The sequence below is a fragment of the Strix uralensis genome, chromosome Z (assembly GCF_047716275.1).
Source record: "Strix uralensis isolate ZFMK-TIS-50842 chromosome Z, bStrUra1, whole genome shotgun sequence".
Taxonomy (NCBI): domain Eukaryota; kingdom Metazoa; phylum Chordata; class Aves; order Strigiformes; family Strigidae; genus Strix; species Strix uralensis.
The window spans coordinates 57,257,593-57,280,536 of NC_134012.1; the positions used below are offsets into that span (position 1 = coordinate 57,257,593).

The window sequence follows — 22,944 nt, forward strand, 5'->3', positions numbered from 1 at the left end:
TAAGTCTGGATGGTATTAGCCATGAAAGAGAGAACACAATCCTTAGTTCCTCCTTCTGATATGTAGGCTTTTGTATATCACCAATCAATAATTAAATTTTCAGAATACATAGTTATATATGCAGCTATAACTAGGAATAATATTAAATGATTAACACATACAACAGGTAAGACAAAAGAAGGGGAGAATTATAGTTTGACAGCATGCTCTAGTGTTGTTATTTTCATGATGAATGGAGACATCAGACAGATGGTAAAGAATCAGTCTTTGCAGTAGGGCTGCAAGAAGTTGACAACACCCTACATTGCAGAGATGCCATTTGTACCTAGTATTTGAGGTATTCATCAAATGATAGTTTCATTATTTCACAGACTGTTAGTTTTAAAAATCAAGCTTCACAATAAGGGTCCTATAGATTCAAAGAAGATAACACATACCCGAATTTCCCTTCTAGTTTTGGGGTTGAATTTTGTGTTCTTGGGAACTCCTGGAATGATGTACAGCCGTGCTAACTGATCATTAATTCGCAGCTCAATGTATTCTTCTTTGCAGATATAATCCTTTATGTCAAACCCAGTTTCTTCAAACACCTGAGAAGCATATAGATGAAATCAGTGTGTGTATTCAAATTCATGCTTTCAGAACCTATCATCACAAGGGAAGGAATGGCTATTTTTCAGATCTATCCATGAAAGCAGGCCACTGCGGGGAAAAACAAGCCTTTACACATAGATATATGCTCAATAACAGAAAAATTATCCAAGATCCTATGTGCTTTACATTTCTTCAAGATAGACAGATCTGTAATAAAAGTTGAAACAACTCTATTACACCTTCATGTAGCAATTTATTAATATGGATGGGGAGTCTCTAGCTGCTCCTTGGTGCTGCTGGATGCACAGAAATCTTATTCACAGCAAAAACCACTATTTGGGGAGTAAAGAGATCTTCAAATTCTAGCAAGGTTTACTTGCACCTCAATTTTCCTTCTCTTTCAACAGTCCTTCTACTTCATGAACCTTCTACCCCCAATACATATAATCATTTTTACACTCATAAAAAAACCCAGTAATAGGGTAGCAAAACTACAAAATCCAAACTGCACATCCACACTTACAAACAAACTTAAAACTGCATTGTCAGCTACTGTAAAGAAAACAATAGGAGTATTATACCTGCTGGAGATTACTAGAAAGACAATGATATTTTAAAAGAACACTGCATATTTTACAATCTTGCAGTGAAGGATCACAGATTCACAGAATGGTTTCGGTTGGAAGGAACCTTCAAAGATCGTCAAGTCCAACCACCCCTGCCACTGGCAGGAACATCTTTCACTAGATCAGGTTTCTCAAAGGCTTACTTCAAAATACTGTTTTTTTACAACATTCTCAAATATACAAGGTTTACAATATTAAAAGACTTATGTCAAACACACCTAATAGCTTAAATCAGATCATGCCTCTAAGCTTGTTAAGTAAATAGTTGTTTTTAGAAGCTTCCTAGTCCTCAAAATCTCCACAGGAAATTCAAGTACTCAGAAAACATGTAGGATTGGCACCACTATCCAAGATATTTCTGCCCAGACAGTGGAACACGTATGTGAACTTACAGAACTGGATATTAACCCCAGGGCTATTAAGCCCCACTGCCAATATTCCAAAGGCAGAAGTCCTCAGTTAAATTTTTTAAAGACCAGATTTAGAATTAAAAAGAGGGACAGGATCTTCAGCAAAACCTCTTCTCAACCCCCATCTCCTCTGGGTATGTATAATGAAAAATAGAACCAAATAACTACATATAAAATCATAATAGCAGGAAATACTCAATACTTTACGCAAAACAGTAGTATATATACTGGTATTGACAAAATGGTTGTAAGTTCCATTTTTGAAAAGGCAGAGGAAATTAAGCACAAATACGAAAAAACAGAAGTGTTTAATACAAAGCAAATAATTGACCAGTTAGTCTTCAAATTAGCATATACAACCCCTCATATCAAAACAAAAAGCAAGCCATCTTCTCATCTAATTAGATTAAGAACAGCAGAGTTTAGGGGGAAAAAAAAACAACCAAAAACCCCACCATACACTGTCTCAATTAAGAGAAGATACGCTTTTCCTCCATACTTACCCTTACAACTAACAGGAGTGTTTTCCTTTCCTAAATGATCTTTCCAGATGATTTAAGGGAATTAATTGTAGAAACTCCATGTACCAAGAGAATCATCCATTTAGTACGGTTTTGCCCTCATCAACTTATGAAATACTACTGAACAGTGTAGACACCGCCCATTGAAGATCTCTTCAATTAGACCTTGTAACAGATGCAGTTTATGGTTTTAGACCTGTGCTGACTCCAGCAAAAGCAGTTAAAAGATTTATGTACAGATATTACAGACATCCCAATTCCAGACACTGTAAGCCTGTAAGAGTTTGCCAATTTATTCACAGTGACAATCTACCTTGATGGAAAAAGATCATAGCAACAGTGTTGTTCACTAGCGCAATCTAAATCAATTCTCCAAATTAAAAACACCATCAAAAGATTTTTTTCTCAGTAGAACTGTGCCCACTTGTGCTGGTTCTAGCTGGGATAATTTTCTTCATAGTAGCTGGCATCAGTGGCTGTGCATAAGGTCATGCTGGAGCATGTCAAAGTGTGTGGCCATGGATAAGCCCACGACAGAGCAGGTACACCCCTGGAGGGACTGCAGCCACAGGTAAGGCCATGTTAGAGCAGATTCACTTCTGAGGAACAACGGCTGTGGGTAAGGCTACACTGAAGCAGGTATATCTCTGAAGGCATTGCGACCCATGGAGAAGGCCACACTGGAACGGGTGCATCTCAAAGCAACTGTGGCTGTGGATAAGTCTACGCCACAGCAGTAGAAGAGACTGTGGGTCACAGATAAGGCCCCACTTGGAAGGACTGCAGTCTGTGGATAAGTCCAAGCCGGAGCAGGGGCAAGGGGAGGAGTTCATTGCCAGTGTTAAACCCTACAGTCTACTTCAAAGGGAACAGCGGTGTAAATTGTAATGGTAACACCTTTAAATTGTTGTAACCCAGGATTTGAGCTGCACATATGAGAATTACTATAGCAGGAACCCCTTGTTGCTAGTCAGGATAGGAGCAAGGGGAGGAGTTCATTGCAATGTTAAACCCTGTAACATGGCCCAAAGGGACCAGGGTATGGATTGTAATGGATGCATTCACATCATTCCTTCCTGGAGCAGTTACACCTAGTTTGTCCTGTCCACTGCGTTGTGGTCTGTATCTTTTTATGGTCTTCTCTACCTTCAGTTCAGTCCTTTATACCAACTCTAAAAGTACCTGACTAGGAAAAGTTGAATTGAACAAGCTATTTATGGAGTGGGGGAGAGGGACATGCATTGAATAAACAAGTTAACCTTATTAAGTGTCTGCTCACCCTTCTCCAGCCCACTGCATCTGTAGCTCAGGGGTTTCACTCTTTGGCAAGTGTGCTGGATTTGTGTGGCAGGGTTGTTGGTAGTGGAGGAGGAGCAGCTACAGTGGTGGCCCCCTGTGAGAAGCTTCTCGAAGCTCCCACGGCTCCAAGTCAGACCCACCTCTGGCCAAGGTTGAGCCAATTAGCGATGGTGGCCATGCCTCTGTGACAACGTATTTAAGAAGGGAAACTCAAGAGGAGGTTGGGGAGTTGTGAGGAGGACATCAATGTGAACACCAAGTGGAAGAAAGGAGGAGGAAAGGGGGGAAGCGCGCCGAGAGAGGAGGTCACCAGAAGAGCAGAGATCCACCTGCAGACTGTAGAGGACCCCACACCAGAGCAGGTGGCTGTGCCCAAGTGAGGCCAGGACTCTATAGGAAGAAGCAGCCCCAACTGTTGCAGTTCAGTGACATAGCAGAACAGGAAAGGCTGCATCCCATGGGAAGGACTCAGCCAGAGAAAAGTTCATGGACGACTGGGTCTTGTGAGATGGGACACCACACCAGAGCAGGGGAGAATGCAAGGAGCCCTCCCCCTGAGGAGGGAGGAGCAGCAGACTCACTGCACCCCACCAATTCCCTGCCCCCTGTGTCACTGGAGGGGATGAGGCTGGAACAAAACTGAGCCCAGGAAGAAGGGAGGGGTGTAGGGAGGTGTTTTTAACATGTGGTAAGCTTCTCACTATCCCACTCTGTCTGTTAAGTGTTTTTGTTGTTATGTTTGAATTAAAGTGATGGTCTTTTTGTCTTCCCCTACGAGCTTGTCTTTTGTCTGTGACCATAATGGGCAAGCCACCCCTCTCTGTCCTTATCGGAACGAGCCTTTTATTTTATTTTCCCCTTCCCATTCCTGAGGGAGAAGGGGTGAGTGAATGGCTGCATGGTGCTTCGTTGCCCTCTGGGCTCAAGCCACGACAGTCCTTTTTTGGCAACAGTCTTTTTTTCCATTTGATACTATATAAATAATGTTCTACACTCAGAGATCGGTAACTGCTAACATGAAAGTGTATTTCATGTGTGTTCATCACATAATAGTGCAATTTTAAGATCTAACACCTTATTTTGCTTTTCCAAGTCCATATTGAATATATGAGTGGTATGGAAAGTACTATCAGGGAATCAGAAATATGGAATTTTTCATTCATGCATCTTTGACAGGTATATTAAAAAAATCCGTGATTTCTCAGACACTGATTCAGTCCAACCATGAAGAAAACTAATGCATTTTTCTACTTTCCCTCATTTTAATTTTTCCTCTCAAAAATTCCGGACGCATTATATTACATGAATACTGAGTTTATACCAATAATATTCTTTTATAGGCTATTTTTAATATGCAGCTTCCTTATGTATCTAGGTCTCCAGCAGCAATAAATCCAACGGATTATTTTATTTTTCAGATTTTACTTGTAAAATGCATTGATCCTTGTGCTTGCATCACATAAAAATAGAAAAGTAAAGTTCTTCATAGTTTTTACATAATCTACAACCTCCAGTTCAACTGTTTAGTCTTGTTACACAGCCCAGTGCATATAAGCTGAATTCCCATTCTTATACCTTTTTACAGGTATGGTGGCCCTTGAAATTAATATTCCAAAAGCCACAAAGTACATAAGAATTCCCAAGCACCAAAAATAATATTTAAAAGTAAATTGATAGTTCAGCAGAGATCTTTAAAGACAGTGCTCACTTAACTTAGCAAGTTAGTGTAAAACAATTAAAACCATCTAACAGTGATTTTTAAATTATAAAACCACACCTTGATTATCACTGTGGAACTCAGAAAAGCACTAACAGCGGAAGCCTCCTGCAAGAATAGACTGTTTATTTACCTTATTTCAGTAAAGAGATACCTAAGTAAAACATCTTTTCATCTAATGTATATATCCTGCTCTGAGCAAATTTCATCTCTTTAGCTTAAATTTAAGGGAATCAAATATAACTTACCTCTCTAGCAGCACAGTCATGAGGAGCCTCTTCTTTATTTACTTTCCCTTTTGGAAATCCCCAACCAGACTTGGCTAAATAGCCCTGAACCAAAAGAACCTGCAAAATACAAAGGGAATGCAACTGTCAAACATGCACTATTCTAACCAATTTTTATTCTTCCCTTCACATCCTCAGCTTCTCCAAAAAGATAGTCTAGCCTGGAGGAAGGAACCCATGAGATTTTCTGTGTTCTAGCAAGAACGGCGAGTTTTTTTATGGGATCATGCAACTCAGAATAAAAAAACCCCAAAACTGAGTAGGAAAGCAAGCAGAAGTGTGTTTATTGTCTCCCATACTGTATTTCTGTACACACTCAACAGTGGCAAGTAACTGTCAGGTCTTTATGAATCTAAAGCACTTTTTTTTTTTTCTTCAGATGAAACATGTAAATTACAAAAAAATTATTTCTGCCAGCATACACCATCCTTCCCTCTAGCCCTTCACAACTATTTCTGTACTTACGTTTTCAAGTGTCTCATCAAGAATAATTGCACCATAGGTTGGCACTCCCATTTTGTATTCTTTCCACTCATCTAAAACCTTTTGTACATCTTCACCTTGAGGCAGTAAAAAAGGGCAGTGATTGAAGAGTACAGGGGCATGTTAAGGAAGATAAACTTAAGCATCCAGTTTCAAATCACATGCAGACATATAAAAGATACCCACTCAACATTTACAAAAACCACACTCCCTCCCCTAACTGCTTTCAAGATATATTCTCTTGAAAGTAAAAAAGCACCCTGAACAATCCATAACTAAACTCTAAAGGTTGGAAAGCATCAAGTAATTTTGTAACTCTAATACAAGACAATTAAAAAAAAAAAAAAAGACAAAAGATGGGACAAATCTGCTTGTTCAAAGGAAGGTCTCCCCTAATTTTGAAGAAAAAGGATCCACATAACAGTTATTTTGAATATGTATTATTCTTAAACACATTTTTTTCATTTTGAAGGGAGTAAGACAGACAAAAATACAGTTTCATCTCCTGCCTGAAGTGGAGATAAAATTTTCCCACAATCATTTGTTAGACTATGGTACAGAATCTGTACTTAAGTATTTACTATGAAAAAAAATATTTTTAATGACATCAAATTACAGAGATCTAAAGTCTAATACGTTTTATGAAGACTCATCATGCAGAGAAAATATGAACAACCTTTATAACTAAAACTTTGAAAGCAAATCTACAAGTCCTTAATAAAAATATTAATACTAGATATTAAATATAAAATTATACTACCAATAAAAAATATTCCATAGCAGAGTACTTTAAAAATATGACACTGCAGCAGAATTGGGTTGGACTAGGTGATCTTCAAGGTCTTTTCCAACCTAGCTGATTCTGTGATTCTGTAATTAATATTTCTGGCTAATGTGAGCTGGAGAGGAACAGGTGTAAAGAACAAATAACATCTATTACATTGTGGTTTTCCTGCGCTGCCTACAATTACTAGAAGAATTCTGTTGGTCTGAAAATACATTTATAACTGAAACCATACCTAAAATAAATAAAAAATAACTGCATAATATCAAGTGACAGAAAATTGTCATATTTTTACATTTTATTGTTAAAATAAAAGCTATAGTGTTTCAAAGTAATTCTCTGTTATTAGAGAAGTACGTTGTATAGTGAAACCACAGATAATATTATCATGAAGTATACAGAAAATTATAATATTTTTACAGTTTATTCTTAAAATAAAAGCTGTAGTGTTTCAAAGTAAATCTCTATTACCAAACTAACAGAGGAGTATGTTGTGTATTGAAACTACAGATTAATATTGTTGTGAAAGTTAGAAGCAATACTCCAATCCCACATCACAAACATACAGGAAAAGGTTAAAACTAAAACACTTGCTGGATGAAAGTCATGAGTTTTTCTCCAGAAGGGACTATACAGTGAAAGTTTCAGCAGTCCTTGTAAGCAATGAAAAAAGCTGAGGTCAACCATATGAATTCAGTAAAAATACATCCTCTCCTCTGCCAACAGAACCTTTTCTAGGAGCAACTGTCAGTACTTCCAACAAATACATACCAGTGCCCACAGGGGAATGCATACCACCTTCAGCTACATTAACATTTATGTCACTATTTACTTGGAAAGGGATTAGACAAGACACAATGAAGAGCTCCAACAGCTCACCTAGTCTGCCAAAGCGCAACCACTAGGAAAAATCCTCAACAATCAGAAACTACCTGTTTTCCATAGTTCTTCAGCAGTCTGAGAAACATCTCTTTTCTGGATGCTACAAAACAACGGAAGCAATGAACAGATAAAATCACATACCTAGCAATACTAACTTTTAATCACTAACACATGAACTGACATTTTCCTGCTGCAAGTATGAATTTCATTAACAATATTCAGTTTGCACTTTATCCACTGAGAGAGAAAACAGTCAGTAATAAAAAGGATATCAGCTTTAGCAAAGTCTCTTATCCCACACTGAGGTAATCCTGGTGTGTTTTGCATGTAGAAATCCAAGTAAAACCAATGGGCAAGTTCAATCTGAAAACACACTCTGATTGCATTGTCTCTCTCTTCACTTGGAATGTGCAAAATAAATCGGCTGCCAGGAAAGAAAGAAGAGTAAGATTAGCCCAATCTGTCGATTTAAATAAATCTAACAACAAAAATGCATTGCAACTGTGGAATTCCTGATCAAATCGCACAGAGCAACAGATCACCAAATCTTCCTGGTGATCTGGACAGCAAAAGGTTTTCACATCAAAGTAAAATACAACTTTTAAAGTCAAGAGGGAGAACAGATCATGATGTTCTTTCACAAAGTCAATGACAATAAACTAAGTAAATTAACTGTTGTGAAAACAGGGAGGGCAAGGACATCTACATAAATGGCTATATTACAAGAATGAAAGCATTTTTACATGTCTAGTAAAGAACATCTGCATACTCCAATAACGTCAACACATTTTTTTCTGGGGCTAAGTTAAACACAGCTATATATTTTCACTTAAAGCCACAGTGAACTATTAATTTATGTAGATTTTTAAATTCAATACGATCCTATTAATTTTCTCAGTCTGAAATAGAACATGGACAATTGGTTTATTTTTCAAGTCTACTTTATGCTTTAGCTCAGATACTGGCACACAAACATAGAGTCCCAGAGATATAAGTGTAAGTAGCAGTGCGATAGCTTATTTTACTTAAGCAGAAGCAGCCTTACTTATTTATTTGTAAGATCAAGAACAACAGAATTTTCTTTTTAGAAATTTAAGGTCATTCATTCCATTGAACTCGAATCATTTGACACAAGATCTCTTACATTCAACTCCTGAGTACCACCAGCCAAATTCCAAAAGCACATTGCCAGAACCAGAAAAACTTAACACATATTTACTTAAAATTTGACAAGTATAAATTGAAAAGTGTCAAAAGTTGTTGCATCTTCCAGTCACTCTGGCCAAGCACTGCCTCCTGCCCGCCCATTGGAGCTCAGCACCAGGGTCTCTGCCCAGGCTGAGGGACACCGCTGTTGCTTTCCCTTTGACAAGTTCAACCAGTAGCAAAGCCCACCATGTATCCCAGGGACACACACAGGACACTAACACAGGCTGCCACAGACAAGGTCCTGCTATCAACAGCTACATATAGGACTCACACAAAACACAGGCACAGAGAGCCAAGTCCCCTTCTCTTCTTCAGCTGGCAGAGGCAGAAGGTAGCTAGTGCAGGCACACACTTGACACTCTCCAGGTTCACAAGTGTACACACATTGACAGGTCCCCCAACTACCAGCACAGCTCCCTCTGTCCACCCAATACCCCTATGCAGACCCCAGGTCCTCATACCCATCACACAGGTCCCTGACTTTGCTGGATGGTCCAGCCTGAAGTTCGTTAGTGAGTACATGAGCACAACAGGTTTGGGAAGGGAAGACACTCATCCCAGCAGCTGGCACCAGACACATGGGCTGCAAGACCCACAGTCCTGCTCCAGCCGCTGGAGCTCTGCCCCTCACCTCACTCACACAGTTCCCCTGCAGTAGCTGGTTTTCAGGACATTCACCATTCCCCCCGCAGAGGCTGGAAGCTTAGACCCCCACTCATGTGAGTGGCTGGTACTGACATATTCCCCCTCACTCCAGCAGCTGACACCCCATCCACTCACACATATAGCTCTCAGCAGTAACTGGCACTTCACCCTTGCAGCACACATGTACATTGGGTAGAGAGTGAGATTACGCAGAGAAAATTAAGAAAATATTTAATAAGAAGATGTAAAAAGATAGGACAGACTGTGGCAATTAGGCGAAAGGCTCAGCCAGACAATTGTACTGACCAGCCCAGTTTTACACACAAGCAGCATCTCTTACACCCCTTTCTGCCTTTGTCTATTCCCACTTTGTTCCCCCCTGCTCCCCCTCCCCTGCCACACCTCTCCCAGCATTATCGTGTGTGGGATCAGCCTTATCGGATTCAAAGGCCAGGCTGATCTTCCTGGAAGTGGTGCCTGTGGTTTCTTGACAGCCCATCAATTAGCATGACTGGCAAGTCTGTTTCTTGTCTCCACTTTTGTTTTCTTAGGCCTGCGTCTGTATATTTTCGGTTCTGATTTCCCTCTTTTTCCCACAGATTCCCAGGAGCAGGTTCCCCTTAGATAAACTTGCTGGAGCGAACATTCCCACACCACCGCATCAATCAGTGGCCAGGTTTAGTTCTCATCTCTGCCTCCCTTATAGTTCATCCCTCAGATTTGTGTCCCTGTACGTTTTGTTTACGGTTTCCTCTTTTTCTCATTATCCTGTTTTCACATTGAAAAAGGTCTTCAACCAAATACCCTTAAAGAAGCAGACACTCTCCCTTACATAAATAACCTTATTCACCTCAACAACAACATTTTCCTACTGGCCAATTTTCAATCAGCAACACCACCCTCCAACTGCTCCTTTCTTTTTGAAGGCTCTATTACTGAGGAAAATAGGCCTTACATATAAAGCTGCTGTAGATTAAAGGTAAAAAAAATAAAAGTCTATTTTATTTTTGTTGTGGTTTAGGCCTAGCCATCAACTCAGTAACACAGGCCACTCACTGATTCCTCCCCCGCCATGGGATGGGGAGGAGAAAATACAATAAAAGGCTTGTGGGTCAAGACAAGGACAGGGAGGGCTCACTCATCAATTACAGTTGGGCAAAAGACAGACTCAACTTGGGAAAAAGACATCAATTTAATTTGAACAACACCACTATTAATTTACCAATCAAATCCAAGTAGGACAGTGAGAAATACAACCACATCTTAAAGACACCTTCCCCCCACCCCTCCTTTCACCCCAGGCTCTGCTTTGCTCCTGATTTTCTCTACCTCCTCCTCCACAGCAGCACAGAGGATGGGGGTTGTGGACAGTTCATCACACCTTCTCTCTGCCACTCCTTCCTCCCCAGGGAGAGGACTCCTCACACTCTCCCCTACTCCAGTGTGGGGTCCCTCTCACAGGAGACAGTCCTCTATGAACTTCTCTCATTTGAGAACTTCCCATGGGCTGCAGCTCTTCACAAACTGCTCCAATGTGGGTCCCTTCCACAGCAAACAGTCCTTCAGCAAGACTGCTCCAGTGCAGGCTTTCCACAGAGTCCTGACTTTCTTCAGGTGCAGCCACCTGCTCTGGCATGGGGTTCTCCACAGGCTGCAGGTGGGCATCTGCTCCACTGGTGATCTCCATGGGCTGCAGGGATACAGCCTGCCCTCTCACCACGGGCTGGGGGGGGCCCCTGCTCTCCCGAACCTCCTCCCCCTCCTTCTTCACTGACCTTGGTGTCTGCAAAGTGTTTCTCTCACATCCCACTCCTCTCCCTTCTTCCCCATTATGTCTCACATGTTCTTCCCCTCTTAAATATGTTATAGCAGAGGCGCTACCACCATTGCTAATTCACTCAGCCTTGGCTAGAACCAGGTCCGACTTGGGAGCCAGGGAAGCTTCCAGCAGCTTCTCACAGGATCCACCCCTGTAGCCCCCTCCCCCACTACCAAAAGCCCATGACACACAAACTCAATACAATTTTATAATTAGTTGATGATGTTTTCTTGCCCCAGCACTGCAGCTGAACATAAATCCAAAGACACAATATGTGGAAGTATTAGCAAAGAGGAATAAGAACATGTCAGCACTAGGCTTAGAGTTACAAGAGTAAAGCCAGTTAGAACATACTTATTGATCAGAAAGTTAATGCCTACGTTACTTAGAGTGACTGAAGTGCTAACAACAGGCATCTCTAGATTGTACTAGGTGCAGGTGCCCATGTGCTGGCAGCGGGGGGCTGCAGGATGGCCTTTGAGAATAGGCCAGAGCTGCCCGTGATGGATACAGCTGGCTCCAACAGACCCACTGCAGGGCACTGCTGAAGCCAGCAGCTAAGATGGTGGTGCTTCTAGGAAAGTGTATTTAAAAAAGGACAAAAATGCCAGACAGGAAGAGGAAGAGAGAAAAAGAGTGTGAAACAGCAGTGCAAACACCAAGGTCAGAGAAGAAGTATGGAGAGGAGGTACTCCATGTCAAAACAGATGTCCACACTGCAGCCTGTGGGGAGCCTGAAGCAGATGGTTATTTCCTGAAGGAACTTCAGCCCACAGGACTGACCCCATGCTGAAGCAGGGGCAAAGCATGAGGAGAAAGAAGCAGCTGAGACAAAGTGTTATGGACTGACCACAACGCCCATTCCCCATCCCTGTGCTGCTCAGGGGGCAGGAGGTAGGAGTCAGGAATTAAGGGATGAAGTTGAACCTGGGAAAAAAGGGGATGCAGGGGAAGGTGGTGCTTAAAATTTTTTGTCTTTGTTTCTCTCCATGAAAATTATCTCTATTTTAATTGGCAACAAACTACATTAGTTTTCCCCAAGTTAAGTCTGTTTTGCTCATGATGGTAACTGGTAAGAAACCTTCCTGTCTCATCCTGAGCCAAAAGCTTTCCCATTCTACTTTAATCCCCAATCCTGTTGAAGAGGGGGAGTGAGTGACCGGGTGGGCATCTTGCTGCTGGCCAAGGTTAACCCACCACAGTCCTGAAATCAAAAGATGGGGTAACAGCACTTGCTTACAGGAGAAAGAGAGCACCAAGAAGCCCCAAAACTTACATTAAGACCCCACACCTCCACTTCTTTATTCGGTAAAGAACAATTCAGTAGCACAAGGCAGCATTACAAAAAAAGTGATGTGGATATCTGTCACTTGTTATTTAACTGAATGGGTCAGAGTGGTCCTACTACTGAACCTTAAACACACAATAACTTACCAGAACTAGAATAAGTTATATCCTGTCAGTGTGTGATTCTAAAACAGCCTAGGAACAAAACAAATGTTTGAAGGCATTATGTATGTGGCTTTAGCTTTCAACTTGTTATCACATGCTGGCAAGTAACATTTTCATTTCTGAATAAGAATGGAGGTGGAACATTTTACTCTCTGAATATGAATTCTAAGTGTAGAAATCTCCTTAATTTAGTTCACCAGCAGGGAAAAACTGTGACAGCTTGGAAAAAAAAAAGTTAAATGAAAGTGCATTAGACTAGTGTTTTTAAACTTACTTTTGTTATCCTTAGGAGAATGGTTTTGCAATGAAAGCATTTAACAATAACCACCACCACCATTATCACTTATGCTCAATTCTCTCACAGATCTCTATAACTGAATATAAAAGTCTACTTGTTATGTTATACAGCTGGGAAAAGTTGTGGAATTTGGGTTTGTTTTTTTTGGGGGGGTGAGTTGGTGTGGTTTTGGGGTTTTTTTTAAGAGCAAGTTTATATTGATTTGGTATAATTTCAGTATTAGATTCTGGGAAGTCAGCTATGAACATCTGACTCTGAACATACCTATTACAGCAGGTAACTTTATATGTTGAGTTCCACAGGACAAACAAGGCCCAGGGCCTGAGAGACCTTCATCCAGTGTACTTGATTTGATAAAGCTAACATGCAAGAGAATTCTTAGTAACATGCATTAAAAATTCTACATTTAAGCTTACCTATATTAAATTATTATAGATTCCACTGCTCACAGTGTGGAAAAACACGAAGGTTAGTAACAGAGAGAACATCCACAAGTTGGTGCCAAACCCCGCCCCCCCCCCCCCCCGAAGAAACTGGTACACTGTTTTCCTTGTCCAATTAAAAACTTGATCCTGAATGCTACAGTTGCTACTTAATAGTACAACTTCACCCTCAGCAAAATACACCATCATACAAATACTACAAGTTAAACTTAGTAAAAGTAACATAAAGCCACAGTCTAAGAACATAACCCAGACCCTCCTAGAAGTTCACATATCTCAACACTGAGTTGTTTTAGGTGACCACAGACAATAAAAATTTGGAGTTTTAGCCCTATTAACTTTACAATTGAACAGCATTTGTCAACCTAGTATCAAAATTGATTACTACAAAAAGAAATTCATTAACTCACCATTGCAAAAATAAAATAATTGATGTGGTAAAGGTTACTCAGCAGTACTTCATGTTTTTTTATCCTATTGGGCTCAACAAAAATAACCAAACAAACCACCACCACACCCACTCCTCAAGACATAAAAAATTAAGATACTAGCTAAGGCACCTTTATATGCCTTTAGAGCTAGCAACAGCCATGAGAATTACCTGCAGGCATTAGAACAGCTGTAGCTGCCCCGACCAGTGGAATTACTATTTAGACTAATTAGCTGAATTAGTTGGAACAGTTGCAAGTGATCTGAGGACCTACATATGAGCCTCTTTAACTAGCCTCTGTGTGGAACCACCCTGAGCTTCTGCTTAGACAGGAACCCCTGTGAGGAATCTGAAGAAAGTGGTTCAGCTTAAAGTAAAAGCCAAACCCATTTTAATTCAGCAATGCATTTTGTTCATAGAATTAGCACCAGCTCAAGGTGGTCTTTCTGTCATAAGGAAATGTATCAAGCAGGTAAAATGGCTGACATAGTAAGAAGTACTGATGATTGCATCTCCTGCATACACAAACTTTTAATAACTAAGTTTTCTACAAAGAATCCAGGCCTTTTGCTTCAGGACAAAGGAAAATATTACTGTCCAAAGACAAAGCGTGGAAGTCTTGACAGACATTGTAGCACTCTCAAGGTACAAATAAAACGAATAGTTCTGTTTTGTGGACATCTAAGCTTTAATTTAGCTTTTTGGTTTTCAGAAACACCAAAAAAAAAGAAAAAAAGAAAAATCCCACTTAAAAAAAATCTCAAACTACAGGGCGAGCTTGACTTGAAAGCTGATTTAATTGTGTAGCTTAGTGAGAGCAATGTGAATGCCTGCCATCTCCTAAAAAATTCACTATCAGTTGTTGAGATTTGTAGTTCACACTGCTACAGTTCATATAAAAAGGTATTAGAGAATTCATATTGGTCCTGTAACTTTCCAAACCTGTTACACTGAAATTAGAATTATTTTAGTACTGAAGTTTAATGTCCTGAGAGAAGAAAAGGCAGAAGGGGTGGCAAAGAAAGGCAAAAAAGAAGTACAAGGTTGTGTTAGAAATATTTTGAATCTTCTCGGTAACTGAGTATGAAAAATTGCTTGGCTCTTTCTACGAAAATTTCCACTAATAGCATATATAGATTGAAGACTGTGGGAAGCAACAAATATTTTAATAATTCATTTATAGCCAACCACCTGAAGTGATGCAGCACTGATCTTCCACTTATTTAATAGTTTTCTTCCTTGGGCCAAGGCCTATCAGGCCCTGTCACTCTTCCAGTTCATACCATAATCCGTTCTCTCTTTCCCACAGGAAAACCTGACTCCTGTGCTTCTTTCAGCTGCTCTGTCCATGTCCAAGCAAGTCAACATATCTGAAGCACGGCCGATCTGTTAGCACTAATGAAAATCAACAAGGTGAATTAGGAAAAGACGAAAAGCGAGCCAGATGGTAACTACAAGCCCCTGATCTACCATTCTAAGCCTTTTTTTTTTTTTTTTTAATTAAAGCTACACAACTACATTTGTACATTTATAAGACAAAACACCATTTCAAAGGTAAATGACAGCAGTTCAGAGAAACACAGTAAGACAGCAGGATTGACCCTATAACAATGTAAGCTCTGATTACTCATGTGCTCTTCTATCAGTCACTCCACAGGAGTGACACTAATAGGCTACTTCAGTTTTGCAAGCATTGTGATACCCCTCTGGATTTTATGAAGAAGTCTTAAACCCTGCTTCATATGTGATCAGTCATCTAAAATACAAGACCCATCTCTCTGTAGGGAGCCAAAAGGAGACACGATGGAAACACGAACACGCTTTAGAGACCAGACTTTGAGAACTAAACATTTACTTGAGTATTGCAAAATTTGACTCTTGCATTAGATACATGACAAAACACTACTGAGCAGAGCAGTTCTAGCTTCCTGTGGTAATCTCACTTCTAAGCATTTTCATTGATTTGAAGACAATAATTCCAGTAGGTGGACTGTCCTTCATCTCTACTAGCCTTTCCCTCTTGTACATAAATACTTCAGGTCTTTTCGAAGTGGTAAAACAGAAGGATTATTTCATGTCAAATATCACATCCAGTCTGGGGCATCAAATTCTGGGGATAGTAGATGAATTTAAAAGTCTAAAGGGCTGCACCACAGATAATCAGAAGTTGAGATCATAAGGGGAAAAGTGCCTCCCCCCTCCCCAAGAAAACAGAATCCATGTTTTCTGAAAATTTAAACGCATAACCTTCAGGATAAGAAAAAGCTAACTATTTCATTCTGACAAGACCAGAAAGCAGGAGAGGACAGTTTCAGACCGAAAGGTATTCCTCTGGCTCTTCCTTTTCTGTCTCAGTGGAACATTCTCTTCCAGCAGAGATAAATCAGCAGAAAGGACTTCCTGCCATCCCTTCTAAATGCAACCAGACTTCTGAACGGTATCACATCAACTCATCACTACACTCGTCATAACAACCTTATGCTTCTAACTCTTCTTTCACCCGCGCAATTTTACCTCCCTTGGCCAAACATCATGAGCTGCTGAACACCATAAGGAACACCCACAAATCAGGTTCTGATTTATCGTCCATACTCGGCCTTTTTCTCGCTGCCGGTTTAGCCCTACATGAGGTTCTGACGACGGTTGCCGACGGCAGATGAGAGCTGGCGCGCACCCTTCCCGCCAGCTTCCGATCGGGGGGGCTGCGCCCTGGGCCACGAAGCCGTGAAGAGTGCGAGTGCAGCCCCACGTGGTTGCACGGGGGGAGCTACACCGAGCTTCCCGGTTCGCGGCCGCTGCGGCACTACCGACGCCACTCCTTTCCCTGGGCCGCGCCGCGCCTCCCCCTCGGCGTCCCGCCAGCCCACGCAGCGCTCCGAGCAGCCCCGAGCAACCCGGGCCCCACGCCACCCTGGCCCTGCGGCCCGGTCGCACGCACCTCGCACCGGGCGAAGCGCGGGGCAAGGGAGGGAGACGGTGCCCACCCCGCCCCCCGCAGCGGACAACCGCGGCACCACAAGAGGGGGGCGCAGCCGCGTAGGGGAAGAGGGAGGGGCCGGCCGAAGCTGGTGGGCGTGAGGCGGGCCGGGGAACGACCCCGCCCCGCGGCTACCTGCACAAGTCGTCCAAGACGCTGCTGGGGATCTCGGCCCGTTTGGTCTCCATGGGAAAACGCGGCTCATCCCGACGCGGCGAGGCCCGAACCACGGTACAGCGGCGGGGGCGGGACGGGGTGCCCGCCCGGCGGGGAGAGGGGCGGAGAGGCGGCGGAGCGGCAGCTTCCTCCGCCAGTCGCCTCGCGCCGGCCGCGCCGGGGCCCTCCCGCGCGGCAGCGTGGCGAGCCAATCAAGCTGGAGAGCTGCTGAGGGAACGGGACCCTCAGGTGACCGTGGGAGGCAGCCAATGGGTGCTGCGGCTCGCCCGCGGCGTCATCGTCGCGTCCGCGCGGGGAAGGCCGCCTGCCGGAGCGGCGAGGCGCGTTACGCCACATCACGGCACGTCACGCCGGCTATTGCGCCGCCATCTTGGCCGCTGGTGGTGGCGGGTTACTGCCTGGGCAGGCCGCGGCCTCCAGCGGTGGCAGGCGGGAGAGCGGCCGCTGTCGCCGCTGAGGCGCGCCGCGCCGCGGCTGCCCCCTGTGCCCGCCCTTCAGCTTCTCGCCGCCGCGCTGAGTGCCGTGCACGCGCGGCCCTTTACACGGCTTTCCGCTCCTCGGTGAGTCCCGCGGCTCTCTGTGAGGTGGTCGGCTTCCTTTAGGTCAGGCTTTGCTTCACCCTCCTCATTCACGCGTTAAATTCACTTAGGACATGGGGCGCATTTTGAAATTCACAGGCTTTGGGGAGAAATCAGAAGCATCTAACACTGTATTTCTACTAACGCATTTTCGTTACCACCGAGGCTTTGCGCTGAAGTAGTGGAGTTTAGTGCTTGGAGATACTTGAACCTCGCACTGTGAATAACCAAGTACTGAGAACATTTCGAACTGCAGTGAAGAGGAGAGGAAGACGTACCAAACAACAACGGCTCCGGGTTGTCACTCATGGAAAACCGCCTCTGCCGCAGCTGCGGCCGACAGAGGGTGTCGCTGCCTTCGCCATTGCCGTTGCTGAAGCGGCTTTGCCTCACCCGCTGCAGGCCGGTAGCAGCCGCTGCCGCCTTTGATTTCAATTAGTGAATATTTACAGCATTTCTCGCCGTGTCCCCTCACTGCCCCTTCCTCGCTAAAGTGCCAGAGCCACCTCAGACCGCCCTTCCACGGCAGTTTCACTGGGGTTGCCACTGCTGCAGTCCCATCCTCCTCTGCACTGCAACGCTGGGAGCTACAGAGGACAGAAACAGCAGAAAAATTGATGTATAAAGCAGTGGATAGTTTTTTGCTTTAGCTACCAGAACCATCAAAACCATCTAGGTCAGTATCAGCAGAGGAGAGAGGATAAGAATGGATGATTGGGAGGATGATGGGATGATAGCTGCACCAGCCTGAAGCGGCTTAATGGTTTTTAGCAAATTTACACAGTATAACTTGCTGAAAGCACCAAAAGGAGGATGTCACATTTCATGCTTCTCTCTGCCATCAAGCATTCCATCAGGCCTTGTACTGAGCCAATTCAACTCCCTAGTTCAAATTTCAGTCTTTTTAAAAGAAAAAGATTCGTGGCAAAGAAAAGAAATCTAGATAAACACAATGAAGAAAAATACAATCTCGAGAAATTTTGGCTCTGGCTGTGCTGCAAAATTAAGCACTTTAATACTAACTCTGTGCTTACAGGCTCATTTGAATAAAGGAGCTAACAGGGACACCAACCTGGTGTTACCCTGAAGACACAAGAAGTATTTATATTCACAACTTATTTCTTAACTGTTAGGGACAGAAGGTGAGAAATGTGTCCTTTGCCTCCTTTCCAAAGTTAAGGAACAAGAGGCTCCATGATAGCTCCAGAAGTACAAGGAAAGGACATTCAACCAGGTATAGAAGGAGCAATATCGTAAGGCTTTAGAGCACAATCTTAGTAGAAGCAGCACATTTACATATACTGGCACCTCTCTTCTGCAAACTCCACACAGTGGTATTTGACAATAATTTTTGCCCCAATACCTTTATTGCTGTGATATTTGAGACGATGGGTGGCTAACATCAATGTTGACTTACAGAAGTACTTTGACAGAGGAAGAGAAGTCAGACACTAACAATACTATTAATATGGCTAGACAGAGGGACAGATGGAAGGGTCTGAGTGCAAACTGGTAAATCCCATTGCTTAGGGTTCCAGAGAGTTCATTTTCTACTAGAAAGGGTAGACATATGAGGTTCTGTAAAAGTTACATGATCTGCATCCCTTTCAGGTATCAGGGTACTCTTCCTGCTAGTGGTTTTCCCTGCTCTGCTACCTCTTTTTTTTTTTTTTTTTTTTTTCTTCTTCCTCCTCACCCCCATGTGGATGTGGTACCAGGAGCTCCTTGACTAATAAGGAGAAAAAAAAAGTGTTTTAGAAAATGCACTTTGATACCTTATGTCATCTGTGCTACTGTTAGCCCATTCATGGTTTCTGAAAAAAAAAAAACCCTGGTACAATGGAAAAGTAAATGTATCAAATGTTACCTAAGTTATAAAACACTCTTGGATAATAAGCTGCTTAACATAGGAGAAATGTACTAACCGGAGAACATAAAGAAAGTTTATAGACAGTGCTCCCAAGCCCCCAGTATAGGAGAGCAAAAAGAGACACATTTGAACATTTCTGCTTGCTCTGTTTTTGAGACATTGCTGAAAGAATCTACATTAGCCAGAATAGATATGTAAGAAAAAATGTGTTCATAAATGTGATTTGGAACTGTGTATCATCGTGGTGTCTTCTTTCTCACTTAGAACTTTGTGGTACACTTTCTAATTTCTTTGCTAAAGTAACATGCGCTCCTTTCACCCATTCACAAAGCAAGTTTAGTTAAAGCTGACACATTCAGGTTATATTTCCCCAGAGAGAAATTTACACGTAGGCCCCTCCAGGGAACTTGCATGCACAGACATGTTGAGGGTAAAGTTGGCAATGCCTCTTGTCAAGCTGCAAGGGTGATTAGGACAGTAGGAGGGCCAGGTATAGCATTGAGAAGTTTACCTAGTACCCGCAACACCTCACAGTTTCAAGCAACCTGCAGAATCACCCAGCAATGTAGTCAAACGAGTTTTTAATCTTTGCTTATCAGTCAACCTTGGCAGTCAGTCAGAAAGCCAACAAAAAGATATTTGGAAAATAATGTTTGTTGTCTGCTTGCACTGGGAAAAAGAGAGGAGGTAGCAGAAAATTTAAAAAGGGTCAGTTGTTTGTGCAGTCAGAAGTCTCAGAAGAGGAGCTAGAATGTAAGGAAAAGCAACAGTTGAGGGTGGTGAAAGTTTTGCTTGGAGAAGTTGACCAAAGTGGAGGATAAAATTGCACTGAATAGGAGGACACTCAGAAGCCAAGAACCAGCCAAACCCAGAGCTCAATAAACGTGTTGTGCAACTTCTGTTAATTATAATAAAGACTGAGACAGAGCCTGGAGAGTCTGTGGCAAAGTGAGCTGGTCTGAGGCATGTGTAGGTCATCAGAAAAAGTCATTCATTCTGCTCAGCCCTTCAGTAAACGGTTTCTGTACCAGCAAAGGATAGCTATGGAGGTAGCAGGGAAGGGTGCTGAAAAGCACTGACTTAACTTTCATAAGCAATATGAGCTCAGCACCCGCTGTTACTGCAAACTGGTATTTTGGGTCAAATTTCCATAAAAGCTACAAGGAGACAATGCAAACACTACTCCCCTGCTCTGCTCTGCTCTGTTAGTGTGTTATATTTGAAATGAGGTGAGTGGGAGAGCACCCACAGACCTGTATCTCAGATGGATATACTACATAACCAATAGTGTTAAACCCATGCTGAGAAACATAAATAGTTAAAATATTTTGAAGGAGGGTTTAGGTATAGGAAATCACACCCACAAAGTTAATGAAAATTTAGTCTTAAATCCATATTTGTCTCAGTTCCTTGACTGTTAAGGAAAGATAACCACAAAGATCTTCTGAAAGTAATCTGGCAGGGTTTGTGATTGGTTTTTTATTTATTAAATGAGAGACACCACAGAAAGAGGTGCACGTATAGTGATGCACAATAAAGTAGAAGCATTCAGTAAAAATTTGGATGAAATGTGGTAACTAAACCCTGGTGAGGTCCTCTGAACCCTGCAGTGGAGGTAGGGAAACTGTGGAAAAAGAAGTGTTGGTGATCACATGGTTACTTTACATATAGAGAGCTGTGGTAAGCCTGCACAGAAAAATCTGCATTAGGCTTTTCCTGACGTTACAGTACTTCACTCAAACAATTTTCTGATTTAAGACTTTGCAGATAATCAATTTAATGGCAATAATATGAACATTGTTATACATACAGGACAAGCATGCAATAAAGCACAGCGCATGCTATAGGGCATGGCTGCATAGTTTACTTGGGGCAACACTGAACTCAAACAGGCTTAACCAGCTGATCCAGGTAATACATTTGCATATCCTTTGGGCATGATCATCCACTCCAAGTTAAGCAGATTGTTGGAGGAAGAATGCACCTGTGCTAAAGCCAGAGACTAACCTTTAACTCTGGATGGATGATAGGAGTGAGCCACAGCCCAGGGTGAAAAGACATATAGTGGTGGAAGACAGATAAATCAGTGAGCACGTCTAGTCCCTATGCCATTCTGATCTCAAAATCAGACTAAATAGCTTAAAATATCAAAGTGGAGAAGCAAAGATACTAATTTGCATTAACTGGAAAATAAAAGTAGACAAAAAATAAAGGTACAGAAGGGGAAAATGAATAGAGGACAATAGAAAGGAAATAATCCTGTTACATGCTGGTTTCTTTTGGTTCCTTTCAGAATGCAACCCTCAGTAGGCAGAATATGCAGCCTGCAAGTCTGCATGTGGTCTAAGGGTGCAATTCCTCTCCCAGCCCAGGTGTGTCCTGTAACCTGTGACTTTAGATGTCAGTTCTGGTATTTCATGATAATCTACAGCTAGAGACAGAGTAGCCTGGACAAACTGACTTTGGTTCTGGTATCTAGGACACTTTCAAAACTTGCAAGGTGGGAAGGCACTGATCTCTTGGTCCTCCATGGGACAGTACTGCTGCATTTTTCTGCTTTTCCTCATCTCCAGCAGAAGCTCCTTGAGCAGTCACGTGATCCACCTTTAACCTTCCTCTCTAGACTAGCTCCTTCAGGTTACAGTATTCCTTCCTTGATCTCAGTTTCTGGCTTTTCAGGGAACAAGAGGGAACACTACCTAGGACTGTGTGTTCTTCATACTGTGTTGGAAGAGCGTTGTTATTTTCTAGTACAGTACCCTACCTCTGTTTTCATTTGCCTTTCCAGCTTGTTTTTCTCTTGCTCCGTAACAATTAAAGCATCATAAAAAAAGTTTTGCACGTTACTGCTAAAAGGAATTTACTCAGCACATTGTAGTACACTGAAAACATTTGTCTAGCACAAATGAACTGGGGGAGACATTAATGCCACATTTAAAAGTATGTTTTTGAATAAAAGAACAAAATTGCAAACAGAGTTTTGAAAACTCAGCTGGAATTCAGTTGGTTTTAACATTTTTATTAGAGTCCCTTTTCTATAATAGTTTTGTGTCTTACCTGCTCTCCTCCTCAGTCCTGCAGTCTTACAGGTATGATGAAAAAACCCAGAATTTTTAGACAGATCTTATTAAGTGTGAGGAGAGAGATAACGGGAGAGAAAGCAAAAGATCAGAGTAAGTTTTCATGGGGCTTCTTGCACCCCTGCAAAATGTGATCTGAGTCCACAGATCCCTTTTCAGTTAGTGAATTGCTCATTTAGAGCTTAGCATGTCTGTAATTTCTCCACATCCCAGCATACCCATAAGCAAAACAAGAGTCACACCACGTTCTGCATCCTCTGGTGATGCTTACCTTATGTCACTTTTAACCCTTAGGCACATGAGAATAGCAAAGTATTCTTAAAAGAATGGCGAATTGCTACACAGCAATGTCTTTATACTTCA

The 22,944-nt window shown here is 42.3% G+C and overlaps 1 protein-coding gene across 5 annotated transcripts in view; it reads right to left on the reverse strand.

Annotated features, from left to right (window-relative positions):
- DCP2 (decapping mRNA 2) overlaps positions 1-17,127 on the reverse strand; it is a 28,573-nt gene extending 11,446 nt beyond the window's left edge. For 2 of the 5 annotated variants that reach the window (XM_074856979.1, XM_074856983.1), the window contains exons 1-5: positions 17,012-17,119; positions 7,876-8,027; positions 5,920-6,047; positions 5,416-5,514; positions 438-590 (exon numbers count right to left, since the gene is read on the reverse strand). In XM_074856979.1, coding sequence (XP_074713080.1) covers positions 438-590; positions 5,416-5,514; positions 5,920-6,047; positions 7,876-8,027; positions 17,012-17,064 — 585 coding nt within the window. In that variant the 5' untranslated portion in view covers positions 17,065-17,119. Of the gene's footprint in view, positions 1-437; positions 591-5,415; positions 5,515-5,919; positions 6,048-7,875; positions 8,028-12,710; positions 12,759-13,290; positions 13,386-15,090; positions 15,295-16,413; positions 16,616-17,011 lie in introns of those variants that run through there. The other 3 variants (XM_074856982.1, XM_074856980.1, XM_074856981.1) reach the window with 3 other exon arrangements.
- Positions 17,128-22,944: the final 5,817 nt, after the last annotated feature.